Source organism: Arvicanthis niloticus, chromosome 16, assembly GCF_011762505.2.
Source record: "Arvicanthis niloticus isolate mArvNil1 chromosome 16, mArvNil1.pat.X, whole genome shotgun sequence".
Classification (NCBI taxonomy): Eukaryota; Metazoa; Chordata; class Mammalia; order Rodentia; family Muridae; genus Arvicanthis; species Arvicanthis niloticus.
This window is the reverse complement of record NC_047673.1, coordinates 13,243,713-13,257,244: the sequence shown is the minus strand read 5'-3', so window position 1 is coordinate 13,257,244 and position 13,532 is coordinate 13,243,713. Positions and strand designations below refer to the sequence as shown.

The following is a 13,532-nucleotide window of genomic DNA, read 5'->3' as shown; positions in this document are numbered from 1 at the left end:
ATCTAAGTGGAAAAAAAAAATCACATAGAAATTAAATATGGAAGAAGGCACCAAGTGTCTAAGAACTGGCCAGGCTGGCACTTCCATATACAGCCTTGTTTAAGTGAACCTGACATGTTTCCTGGGCGGCCAGGGGTGTGACATCCTTTAAAGTAGCTTATATAGTCCCAATACTGCATGGCTTCACAATGTATGTTTTCTTTTTAAAACTTTGCTCAATATTTTAAAAATATTGTAGTTTTTTAAACTTGGAATGCAGGGCCGGTCACTGGCCCTTATATGGGCTGGAAAACGGGTGAATCCCTGAGTTGTGAAATGTCAGAGAGCACAGACATGAAAGACAAGGATTTTGTTTTCTTACTTTCACCCTGATGCCCTTTCTGAGAAACACAAAAGCATGCACACTGATGGCAGTCTTATAAAGGAAATCAACTGCAGTCCCTACGCTGCAATTCAACAGTGATACAAGCATGTGAAAGGAAGCAGACAGTTAATTTTCAGAAAATAGTGATGTCAAGTCAAAATAAACGTGTTTAGGAGATGCTTCTAATTTTTCAAAGATTTTGATACAATGTATTTCCAGCGACCACATTTGCCAGGCTACTTGTGAGGAGAGCAAGCACAGGGCTAACGTTCAAGAGATCACTGTGCCCTGTTCAAAAAGGAATCGGCTGCCGGACAGTGGTGGCGCACGCCTTAATCCCAGCACTTGGGAGGCAGAGGCAGGCGGATTTCTGAGTTCGAGGCCAGCCTGGTCTACAGAGTGAGTTCCAGGTCAGCCAGGACTACACAGAGAAACCCTGTCTTGAAAAACAAAAAACAAAACAAACAAACAAAAAAAAAAAACAACAACAACAAAAAAAGGAATTGGCTATAGTCCATGTAATTCCAATGCTTCTGTCTCTTAAAATGGAAATGCACAGCACATCCATGATATTTAAAGATGTGTTTGTGTGTGTGTTTGTGTGTGTCCACGTGCGTGTGCATGCACGCACAAATGAGAGATTCCCATGGAGGCCAGAGGATGTGTCTGATTCCATGGAGCTTGAATGACAGCCTTCTGTGAGCCTCCATGTGGGTGCTGGGAACTGAAGCCCTTGCAAGAGTGGCATGTGTTCTTAACTCCTGAGCTGTCTCTCTAGACCTCAGCCATATTTAAGGTCTCAGAACTTGTACTTATTTTTTGATCTGGTAAAAATAAGTTCTAACAGGACTGCTGAAAAAAAAAATATTTAACAAAGAAATCGATCTCAACCTCATTTGTAAGTAAAAGCCATTACAATTCAGCACAGTAACATGATACACAAGCTTGTCTGTTTTTAGGACACTACATTCTGTTGGGTATGTGTATATGAATATATTCATATGTAAATACACATATCCATACATGAATACTCATACTAACACACAGAAAACAAGTGATAGCACATGACCATTCAAAGATATTTGAAATGGCTCATTTTCTGGTTTTGAAAAAACAAGAGGAGGAGGAGGAACAGGAAAGAGGCAAGATGGCTGCAGATGTATACCCTCGTGTGTCTAGCAGTCTCAGCACTGTCTTGTGATCATACTAAGAAGCTATTACTAATGGCATGTACACAAGTTTATTTTCAGAAAGAAATAACACAAAGATTTGGACTTAGTGGTCTTTGGACCTATATAGAAAAAAGTTCTAGGAATGTAGAGCTGGCAGTGAGGAGCTTAAAATATGTGATTATGAAAATGATCTGCTGACAAAATACATCTGTTTCATTACTGAAAAGAATAAAGAAGTTCTAGCCATTCCTCAGAGAACTCCGTCTGGGTCACTCCCAGTTTTACAGTTGAAGGCTTCCCTAGGAAAATTTTTACAACAAGTTTTGAAATGCAACTCTGTCCTACAGAGAAATACAAAAACATTAAACAGTGTCATTTGGGTGAATAAACCCACTTCCATGAAATATTTATCATGTAGTATGGGATTAGACAGTACTTCAATACTCTATGAACAAGGGAGATTTTGGAGAAGAGAAAAGGTTACTGAGTATCATCAACGTGAAAGATATTTCTCTAAACATTTATTACAGCTCCCTCATCAGTGAAATCTACTGTGACAAGCTCTACCATTTAGATCAACGTAAGAAAATGTCCGTGTATGCAGCGAAACTTGGAACATACCATGTGGGAGGTCCTTGTGGAAACTCAAACAGATTAAACGATATTAACATAGGCTATATTAAGAACCCTTTCTAAAGTATTACCAAAACAATCAACATGGAGAGATTTTATACCAATGCAATATCATATGATTCTCTTCATGAAACAATTCCAGGTAAAAATGAGATAGTAGATGTATTCCAGGAAATCTCTACGACCATGGTAGTAGACAGGCCATCTCTACTCACTGCCCTCAGCCATCTGTGCAACAGCAGGACCATACCACAGAGAAACTTCATACAAATAACTGGAAGAGTGGCCTTTTAAATGAATCTGTAATTCTTCAGGTTTATAATGGAACATGGACTAAAGGAGAAGCCAACATATACACGTGATGCAGAAAAAAAATGCCTTGATCGAATTACGAGAGAGAGAGAGAGAGAGAGAGAGAGAGAGAGAGAGAGAGAGAGAGAGAGAAAATATGAAACATATTAAAAAACATTTCCAGACCCCAGGATATGATAAGGCCTTGAATCTCAATTTAAGTATCATTCAATATGATTCAAGCCATAATGGAGAGAGAACTCAGAAAGCCAAAGTTCATATGTATGGTTATTCCAATGTATCAAATCTCTTGGAACATTCAAATTTATCAGATGAAGAAAAACACTCAATATGTAAAACACCAGAAAAATATTCCAGTAAACCCTAAGGCCTTATGATATTTCAAACTAGAGTAAACTCATGGAGATGTATGCAATGTGGCAAGTCCTTTGCTCAGTATTCAGTTCTTCAAAACCCTCACAGAATTCGTACTCTAAAGAAACCTCATAGTTGTAAGGAATGTTGGAAATCATTTACTTGGTCTTCAAAACTTCAAGCTCATCAAAGAATACACGCTGAACAGGAACTTTATAAATCTAATCAGTGTGCGAAATCATTTACCCAGCCATCAAATCTTCTAGCTCACCAAAGGATCCACACAGGAGACCAACCTTACAAGTGTAATGAATGTGAGAAATCCTTTACCCAGTCCTCAAGTTCACCACAGAATCTATACAGAAGACAAACCTTACCAATGTAATGAATGTGAGAAATCCTTTACCCAGTCCTCAGGTCTTAAAGTTCACCACAGAATACAAACTGAACATGAACCTTATAAATCTAATAATTGTGGGAAATCATTTACCCAGTCATCATTTACCCATCTTCTAGCCCAGCACAGAATCCACACAGGAGACAAACCTTACAAAGGCAATGAATGTGGCATGGCTTTTACCCGGTCCTCATCTCTCCAAGTTCATCAAAGAATCCATACTGGAAAACAACTGTATATGTCTAATAAATGTGGAAAATCCATTTCCTGCTCCTCAAATCTTCATTCTCACCAAAGAATCTACACAGGAGACAAACCTAACAAATGTTGTAAGTTTGGGATTGATTTCCCAGGTCCTCAACTCTCCAACCTCATCACAGAATCCATCCCGGGGACAAACCTTTCAAATATAGTGAATTTTGATAATCTTTTACCCTGTTCTCAGTAACTTTGTAAGTGTAATGAATGTGAAAAATATATTTCCAGGTCCTCAAATCTTCAATGTGACCACAGAATCCATACAGTGAACAAACATTACCAATGTAAAGAATGCAGAAAGTTCTTCTCACAGAGACCGTATTTTCAAACCTGACATAGCATACATACTAGAGACAAACCATACAAATGTAAAGACTATGGCAAATCATTTAGCACAAACTCAAACCTTAGACCACATAGAAGATCTATGCAATAGACTAATGAGAAACATATTTGTAAGAATTTAAATATTGTTGAAATCTTACTCATTATCAGAGAACTCCCAGAGGAAAGCCCTATACTTTGTTAGGAATTAGAAACATTTTACCCAGAAACACAACTTATATTCGTATTAAGTAGTTATTTAGAAAACAAAATATGAAAAAAAAATCTCTCACCCAGTATTAATCTGACATCATTAATTAATAATGGTATAGAATTCAGGATCAAAGTTAGAGAAGTAGTACTTTAAAATATAATAATTTAAGCCCCAATAATATTAATAACTATCTTTATACAAACCTGTTGCATAATGTTCTGTATAGTTCAGTAGGCTAGAATATTGACTTTCATGAGATATATTCTATGTGATTATTTTGTTGTCTTTTAGCTTTTTATAGAATATATATTATAGGAAATTTTAATCTCAAAATAACCCCTTCTTTTTCAGGATAAATATATTATAACTGCTTATCAAAAAAAAAAAAAAAAAAAAAAAAAAAAAAAAAGGAAAGAAAAGAAGAAACAAGAGGCAAATTTTCCCCCAATTTAAAAAAAATTATTTATTTGATTCAATTGGTCTATTTCAACTAGATCATTGGTATAGTAATTTTGTGACAAAAATCTGTATGAAGTTTGCAGTAATGTTACCTTGAATGACTAGTAGGCAATCGCTTAAATTGCAACATAGAAATATGGCAAATCACACTTTAGAAAGCCTCCTCCCATAGACACACTGTCCCACGACTCACAACAGTGTGATTTGGTCCTGGAAGGTAGCTCTGTTCACAGGGGACATGTACCAACAGGCTCCATAAAAATTAAAGAGAAATTATAAGTTTATCCAATCCTGATGTTTCTTGCTGTTAACAAATTCACAATTCTTTTGCAGTAGCCAAGGAGGCTTACCTTCAGGAGCCATGGAGACGCCCCTCTGAACCAGGGCAGCACTACCTGCACCCCAACAATGAACAGCACCACTGGAGGACACCAAGCCAGAGAGCCAGGGCTGGAACAAGCAGCAAGCAACCATGAGCACCTACACTCCAGACCAAATGCAGTGCCAACACCAAGGGAGACAGGCAGAAGGCACGTGCTAGGACAGAGAGGATGCTGGCAGACTTCCACCACCTTAGAGCTCTGTGGGCGTCCATTCTGGTATGAAAATAACAGGGACCCTCACATTTATAAGTACTTAACGGCACAGGTGCTGGGAGGTACTAACAGTAGCTCAGAAGCTGGGCTACTAAAAGCTCTGCCAGAGGAGACAGAGTCATATCAGAGCTTCAAGTCTATTCTGACACTTTACACATTATTCTCTGTAGAATAGGGGGTATGCAAATTAAGCATTTTAATAAATATTAGAAATGTTCATTATTTTGCAAATATAAAGAAAATTAGCTAAATAGAGTAATATAATAAAAATATACACTAGACAGATCTTTTTTTCGCCATGAATATTTCTCACCTTTTTCTTGGAACATCTTAACACATCATTACAGTGTCTTTCATTGACTTTCAGAAATTAACAAAAACCCAGTATCACATAGCTTCAAAATATAAAATGCTTTAGTATTAAGAGTCTGAGCTGTCAAGTAGTCAAATGGAAGATAACCAGTATAGCGAAACACACTGCAAACTAATGTTAAAATACAACCTTCTGAATTACACACAGCATCCAATAATCTTGACAAGTAGACATTAATTCATGAAAACATAAAAACAAAACAAAACAAAAAAAAACCAGCATAAACTCCACTTAGCTTTCATGTCCCCAGCGACCCCAGCACCTAAAAAGCCACATGTGCTTGCCCCAAATCAAATACATGTTGGCTGTGGTCACAAACTCTACTTTATCCAGTGTTCAATCATCAAGGTTTAAAAAAAACAACAAAAAAACCTTCTTATTTAATTCAGGAAACAATGTGATGCAATATGTAGCTGTCAGTAAGAGACAATGACTGCAGCCCGCTGCCTGCTTATGCTTTAATAACAAACCACAGGCAGCCGAGGAGGGTCCCATACAACCAGGTGCCCATATACAGTTTCCTTCCGGACTCCGTCATGAGCATGACAGCAGTCAAACTCCCCAAGATCAACACTGACGGTAAAGTCTTCTTGACACTTAGTCTGGAATGAACACTTTTCCCAGGAAATTTGTTTCTTCTTTCTGGATCTGGTGAATCATAGAATTCTATGAGCAACCTATGGCCAGAATGAAAAACAACAGAGTTGAGACTTTCAGTCTGGAACATTTCGGTGTTGAAACAAACAAACAAAACCATCTACTAGATACTGAGTACTTGCTGAGCAAGCACAGCTCCTTAGAAAACCCGGATGAGTGCAGAGACATCAGAGATGGCACGGCAGGGTGCTCACTCCTTACAGTAGGACATGGTATACACCCTTACCACATGGGAAATAAAAATCAAAACACAGGGTTTAAGACATTTGATGAGGACTTTGGGGATTTTTAAAATAAAGATATGTTTATGTACTTTTATGTGTATGGATGTTTTACTAGTGTGTATGTCTGTATACCATGACTGTGTCTGGTGCCCATAGAGGCCAGAGGAGGGTGTCAAAGCCACTGAATTTGAAGTTACATTTACAGAGCCACCACCGTGTGGGTGCTGGGAAATGAACAGCCAGCGCTCTTAACTCCTGAGCCATCATGGCTCCGCTTCATGTTTGTTTTTAAGCCTTCCATCTGTAAGTGGTTATACCAACCCAACTCATGACGAATGACCTTCCAGCTTCTCTCCTTCCTCCCATAAGAAGTCAATGAAAAGGTCTGAGGTTGTAGCTCAATGGTAGAATGCTTGCCTAGCATGTGTGAGCCCATGTATCCAATAGGGGGGGTGGGGGGAGAGATAAGCTTTCAAAGAAGTGAAAGGAAAAAAATTCTTACAACACAGGAGTTTTCCTCCTGAGGTGATTTGAATAAGAATGGCCCGCAAAGGTTCACATATTTAAATGCTTAGTCACTGGGCATGGTGACTATTTGAGAAGGATTAGAGGTGTGGCCTTGTTGGAGGGAAATGGGGTAGGGATGAGAGGCTTTGAGATTTCAAAACTCCATGTCAGGCTCAGTCTGTCTCTCTGGCCTATGGATCAGAATGTAGCTCTCAACTACTTCTCCAGCACCATGTCTGCCTGCATGTCCCCTGCTCCCCACCATGAGGATAACGGACTAAACCTCTGAAACTGTAAGGAAGTCCCCAGTTAAATGCTTTCTGTTAGAAGAGTTGCTTTGGTCAAAGTGTCTCTTCACAGTAATAGAGCAGTAACAAAGACACCTACCAAAAGTTCTTATTTCCATGAAATTATAAAAGCAGACAAGAGAAATAGACAGGGTACTTCACTTATCCTTCCTCTGACTTAAACATGTAACATTACAGCAGCAGGACAGGGCACAAGAGCACAGGAAGTGTTCCTACTGCCTTGTGAGCTGCTTCCATGGGGTAACAACAGTGTGTGTTGTAACTGGACGCAATGCAAACTGGTGGGCATGAAACACTGTCGGCCCCTTTTCTGAAAACATGTTCATATTAAGATACAAAAGTCTTCTGACACTGTTCCCATCATCCAACTAATCCCGAGCTGCTGGGCTGAAACGTTATGGCAGGTACAAACACATGACAACACAAGGCACAAATCTAATATGAAGCTTCATTTTCAACCTGCTCTACTTGCAATACCTTCTACTAACTCAAGAAAGGGGACAATTTCACCACAAAAATATGCACTTCCTTCCTTCCCGAAACATGAGGTGCTGTGCTCACGTGTGCTTCGGTCTCTAAGCCCACAGCCTTGTGTTCCCCGTGTAGCTGCAGAGGAAAGGCTCTTCTACATCTCACCACACACACCTACTGTTCAGAAGACACTGCAGGTAGGGCCACCATGACATGATTTTTACAGTGACTCGTGCAAGTTTACAATGTGAGCACACAAGGATGGAGTAAGAGTTAACCTGAGTTCACAAAGAGCATTCTTGAAACCAAAGACTTTAGTTTCACTTCAGCTGTGCCATCAACTTTGGAATAAAAGCATCCCTGTTTACTGTGGTGAGTTGTCATTGTACAGAAATTAACAGCCAAACTGATGTAGGATGTTAAACTCAACTGTTAAACAAGGATAATGCACCATTAAACATGTTACGTATTAAGTATGTAAGTTCTTCTCTATGCAAATTTGACTAGTATTTCCTAAATAACGAAGATAAAGACAGCTCTTTCACACTGGTTACGATAGTGAAATGAGTTTAACTGCTGTTTCTAGAAGCTGGAGCTGTTATCACGTACTTATCTTTTATCTCGAAACGCTCGTGGAGCCACTTTTTCATGTGTTCTTGTTCCTCTGGAACTTCACTTCTGTCTATACGATCAAAGTGAATATGAAGTGTGGGGCACTGTTTGCAGAGAAACTCTAACAAAGAAGAAAGAAATTTCATGTCTTACTACTTTAGAATTAGTGATTATACAAAGTAACTTACAATAAAAATGAAACATTAAGACTAAAAAATTGAAAACAATAAAAGCTATGAACTTATGATTTGCAGCATTGAGTTGAAATTAAAACTAATTAGCACACATCTCTTGTTATCCCCATGTTGGTCATCAGTGCCTTCTAACAGCCAACCTTCTTCTAGGTATGCAAACATCAATATGAAACTTATCACTCTGTATAGTAACACAAAACTTCATTTTTAAAGTATTTAAAAGGTAAAATCTTTTGCATTTTAGTGCTTTTCCTCGTTCACTGTCAAAGCGAATTCCATCCACAAAGTATATAAGAAACCTGGCTGGTTTTGACCATCAAACTGCTTCATGTTCCTGAAGGTTAACATGCAAATAAAGATGAAATGCTAGAGAAACACTCAAGACAGGAGTGTGTGGGGCCACGGAGAGAAAACGTCTTTAAACTTCAAGTCCTCATCACACTGGGGTGCAGACATTCCTTAGAGCATGTCTTCCATCACATCTTCAGTGTGACATAATATTCTTGGCTCCTGTTTACTAGGAAGCGGAGTCTCATCTGAACTCTCTGGAGAGTATTTACTTACTTTCCAAGAAACTGCAGTGTGGCAATATTCCTACGGGAGTCTTTGGTAGTAAGTGTTCCAGTTTGCCCACCCCTCACCACACTTTGTTGTTGTTGGAGGTTAAACTCAGGACCTCATGCGTGGCAGACAAGAACTCTCCTCCTGAGCTTCATCTCAGCCCTTGATTGATTTCCTGATTTAGAACCTTCCTAGGTTGTTCAGCCTGGCCTTGTACTCATGATCTTCTCCCTCTTCCTCCTTAGCACGGGGATTATAAGAGACCTCTCTTGTATGCGGCAAAATACCGTGTCCCTCTCTTCCCTGCCACACTCCTCTCTCTCTAAAATGAATACTTTGAAAGGGGCCAGAATCTTCCATCACTCCTTTTCACTTGTTCCCATGTTCAAATGTTGACTCTGTGGCTACAGTTACCTCAACTATTCCCACTCAAAGCCCTCTGGTTACATGACAAAGGCAATAGTTCTGAGTCCTTAAAATCTAGCACACTGGAAAAAGGCAGCATTTCTTCTTGTAAATAATGACAATGTCCTCCCTAAACATGCTATAAAGAAGGCTGAAGGCAAAACCAGCAACAACAACAAAAACATAAAAGAGGGGTTTGGTGGGGAGTGCTGGGTGTAGTGGTGTTCAAGACCAGCTTGGTCTACACAGTGAGTTCCAAGACAGCCAGAGCTTCCTAGTGGAGCCCTCTATTGAAAACCAAACTGAACCAAACAAAGCAAAAGGAACAAACAAACAAACAAACAAGAGCTTATGTCTTACTGGTACCATGTGCTATTCAGCTTGTAATACATCGAAATATAGACTCACCAGTCATGGATGGTGGGTTTGAGTATTTTCCTGACCCTTTCTCATTCCCTTCATAAACCACTGTGACATCATAAATTGCATCTAAATGACTCTTCATAGAATCAAAAGCAACATGAGTTGCCTTTATTCTTGGTGTCAGCACGTGTTTTAATACTGCAAGGCCTAGAAAGCAGATAGATTCAGTGTGGTCATAATTAGGAATACATTAAATTTAACATCTAAATTACTTATCAACTACCACAAAGAGACAGGAATTGAATTCTTGTACATTCTCATCTCTACATAGGGATGGTCAACCCCACTGAACATGTATCCATTAAACATCTACATGAACGAGACATCCTTCGAGAAGCTGGGAAGGCTGGTCCTCAGGAAGCTTATGACCCACTGGGAGCCTTCTCTTTGGTAAGCTCTGCCAAGAAAGACACTACAGAAGAGCGGCAGCATCTTGCTAAGCACACGGTCTTTCTTAGGACAGAATTCAGCATTCCCTCCACTCTCTTCCGCTTCTTCCTCTCCTGGACTCCAGCATGTACTTACAATTTCACAGAGAGCATAGGTCTTGTGACGTGCTATGAGCAGTGACTAGGGAGAACCGGGATGAAGTCGGTACTGCCTCTCTCCAGGGAAAGTGGCTGCATAAGGAAGAACAGCTACCGGACGGTGGGACTGTCTACAGAAGAATTTTTAAAATGCAGGGTGGTGTGGGAAAGAAAACGATTCCCACAACCACATATCTGAGTTCAGTCCCCAGGGCAGAAGGAGTGTAATTTATTCACAAACTTGTACCGAAGTCTGAAAAGTCAACGAAGCTGGGAAAGTCTTCTTGTCAGCTAAGTCATTCCCCACTAGAGGCCATCTCGTCTCAGGACCTTTACAGAATCACCCTGTGAGACTTCCAGGCTCCATGTTACCTTGACCAGATTTTTTTTTTCTTTTTTCTCTAAGACAGACCCAAGCTGGCCTCAAATTTATGATCCTCCCACCACAGATCCCAGGAGCTGGGATCATATCTTTGCACCGCCATTTCTGGCTCAACCAGTATTTTTATGAGATTATTAGGACTGGAAGCTCAAAATGCAGGTTAGATGTGGTGTCAACATATGAGGAAAAAAAAATCTACAGCAAATTCTTGCCTGTCTGTACCTATCAACACCTAGTCCATTAATGTCTGCTTACTATAACCATAAACACTATGCTTCTAACTAAGACCTAGCCCTTCTGTGATTGCTCAGAAGGAAACTTCCATCGTAAGTCAGACAGTATGACCTTCTCTAGTCTTCACATGGAATGAATATGACCCCAACCAAGTACTTGTCAGCTCTGAAGCATGATATGGCATTAACTGTTCTGAAACTTGTAGTCATTAGCTGACTGATTCTTCCTAGTATATATACACTTCCTGGGTGTGAATACTTGAAGGACTTGTATGAAAATGATGACCAAAATAGCCCGTATCTTATAAGCTAATTTTAAAAACTAATAATTAAAAAAAGAAAAATGTATCAAAAGGGAGACAAACACACAAGCTATGGCACACAATGAGCTCTGACCTTTGCAGTGAACAAATCCAATCTTCTAGCCTTTCTACCTCTCAGCATTAGCTCAGCGTCACTAAAAGACTTGCCTGCAGTAGCCCTGACCTCCACTTCCTGATTACGATGCATATATCTGTGCTTATATGTGCAACATATACATCCACATATGTGTACTTATGTTATACACCAGTCTTTATACTGAGTCACTCAAATGTGTACTTTCTCAGCAATATCATTTACTTACATTTTAAGTCAATTCACAGCATGGGATAGGTATGTGCCATAGCAAACCTGTGAATCTAACCTCTCAGACACAGACTAATAAAAATAATATCTAACTCTGGTGAAGATCAGACATTCTTTTATTTAGTTCTTACAAGTAATGCATATGGAGACGCTAAAGGAAACAAAGATCACTCTTCTTAAAAGCTATTTTTCTGAATACAGTCAAATCTTTACTTACCCCGCTGAGCAGCAAACGCCTGACTGGCTGAAAGGAGCTTTGTGTATGTTGCATTATACCTTGTTCCCTCTGGGAAAATCACAAGATACATCTGTGGACACAAATAAACTTTAGTTTGTCTGAGTCCATTGTTGTTACCATCGGTTTAGCAATTCGAACTGTTATTGTTGAGATAGCGTTTCCTATGATGAAATGGCTAATAACCTACAGAGCTAGAGATGAAATATGCCTGTTACATTGTAAAATACCCACCACAGGCTCAGGAATTTGAGCATTTGGTTCCCAGATGGCAGGTGCTGTTTTGGGAACTTTGAAACCTTTAAGACATGGGGTGTCACTGGAAGACAAGGAACTCTGTGGGATGGGTCTTGAGGTGTATACACTATCCCAGCTTCCTGAGGTGTATACACTATCCCAGCTTCCTGAGGTGTATACACTATCCCAGCTTCCTGAGGTGTATACACTATCCCAGCTTCCTGAGGTGTATACACTATCCCAGCTTCCTGAGGTGTATACACTATCCCAGCTTCCTGGCCTGTTCCCAGATCCACAGAGATCTGAGCTACAAGTCTATGCTTTTACTGCCGCAGCCATGCTGCTATCCTTCTTAGTCATGGTACCCTCAAAGCACAAATCCAAATAAATCCTTCCTCAAGTTGCTTCCTGCCAAGTATTTGGTCAAACCAATGAGAAAAGTAGTTATGCACCCAAGCAAATATATTCACTTGTTTCTTATCCAGAGAAGACTCTTTAGAATCCATTATCACTATCAAATTTATTGTTATTGTTTTAGAGAGAAATGTTTGTGCCAGGCGGTGGTGGCGCACGCCTTTAATCCCAGCACTTGGGAGGCAGAGGCAGGCGGATTTCTGAGTTCGAGGCCAGCCTGGTCTATGGAGTGAGTTCCAGGACAGCCAGGGCTATGCAGAGAAACCCTGTCTCGAAAAACCAAAAAAAAAAAAAAAAAAAAAAAGTGTTTGTTTATGCTTAGAATTCCAGGAGGAGGGGGCCCCATCATGACAGGAAATTGTGGAAGCAGAGAGGAGACATGGCATCAGGAAGAATGAGACCTCATGCCTCAAACTTGGAGCTGGCAGGGGAGTTAGAACTGGGAACTGTGGGGCCTTTAAATCTCAAAGCTCTTTCCAGTTATATACTCCTTCCAGCACAGCCATACTCCCTAAACTGATGTAATCAGTACAACTACATGAGACTGCCTTCCAAACTACCATACATGTTCTTGTGAGGGGACCTAGGCAGGTGGCACTCTTCTCAGGACAAAGCACTAAAGAAGTCTGCAGCCTCTGGTTCTGATGGTTACCACCACACTTGGCCAAGAGTCAAGGGTTTTTTTTAGATTTTTTAATATTTTATGTGTATGAATATTTTGTCTGCATATGTATATATGCTATGTGAATGTCTGGCTCCTGCAGAGGTTAAAAAAAAAAAAAAAAAAGCATTGGATTCCCTGGAACTGGAGCTACAGATGGTTGTGAAGTACCATGTGGTTGCTGTGAACTGAACCTAAGGCCCCTGTAAAAGCAACAAGTGCTCTTAAGCAACGAGCTGTTGCTCTACTTCCAAGGGTGAAGATTTTAAAATAAAGCTTTGTAAGGTTGGCTAGATGTGCTAACTTCTTTGCTATTAGTTTCAAACTGAAGGCATAAATTTGATGTTTATCTTCTTTATCTGTTATGGACATGAGGCAGGTGGTCACAGACTAGGAGA

General features: G+C 39.9%; 1 protein-coding gene and 2 pseudogenes across 1 annotated transcript in view; 2 read left to right on the top strand and 1 right to left on the bottom strand.

Moving 5' to 3' along the window:
• Positions 1–1,587: 1,587 nt before the first annotated feature.
• LOC143434630 (uncharacterized) lies at positions 1,588–2,531 on the top strand (annotated as a pseudogene).
• On the top strand, positions 2,531–3,655 carry LOC143434629 (uncharacterized; annotated as a pseudogene).
• Positions 3,656–4,465: 810 nt separating this feature from the next.
• The window catches only part of Agpat5 (1-acylglycerol-3-phosphate O-acyltransferase 5), a 42,510-nt gene continuing 33,443 nt past the window's right edge, over positions 4,466–13,532 (bottom strand). The window contains exons 5-8 of the mRNA XM_034520579.2: positions 11,805–11,895; positions 9,804–9,965; positions 8,233–8,356; positions 4,466–6,133 (exon numbers count right to left, since the gene is read on the bottom strand). Coding sequence (XP_034376470.1) covers positions 5,908–6,133; positions 8,233–8,356; positions 9,804–9,965; positions 11,805–11,895 — 603 coding nt within the window. The 3' untranslated portion in view covers positions 4,466–5,907. The remainder of the gene's footprint in view (positions 6,134–8,232; positions 8,357–9,803; positions 9,966–11,804; positions 11,896–13,532) is intronic.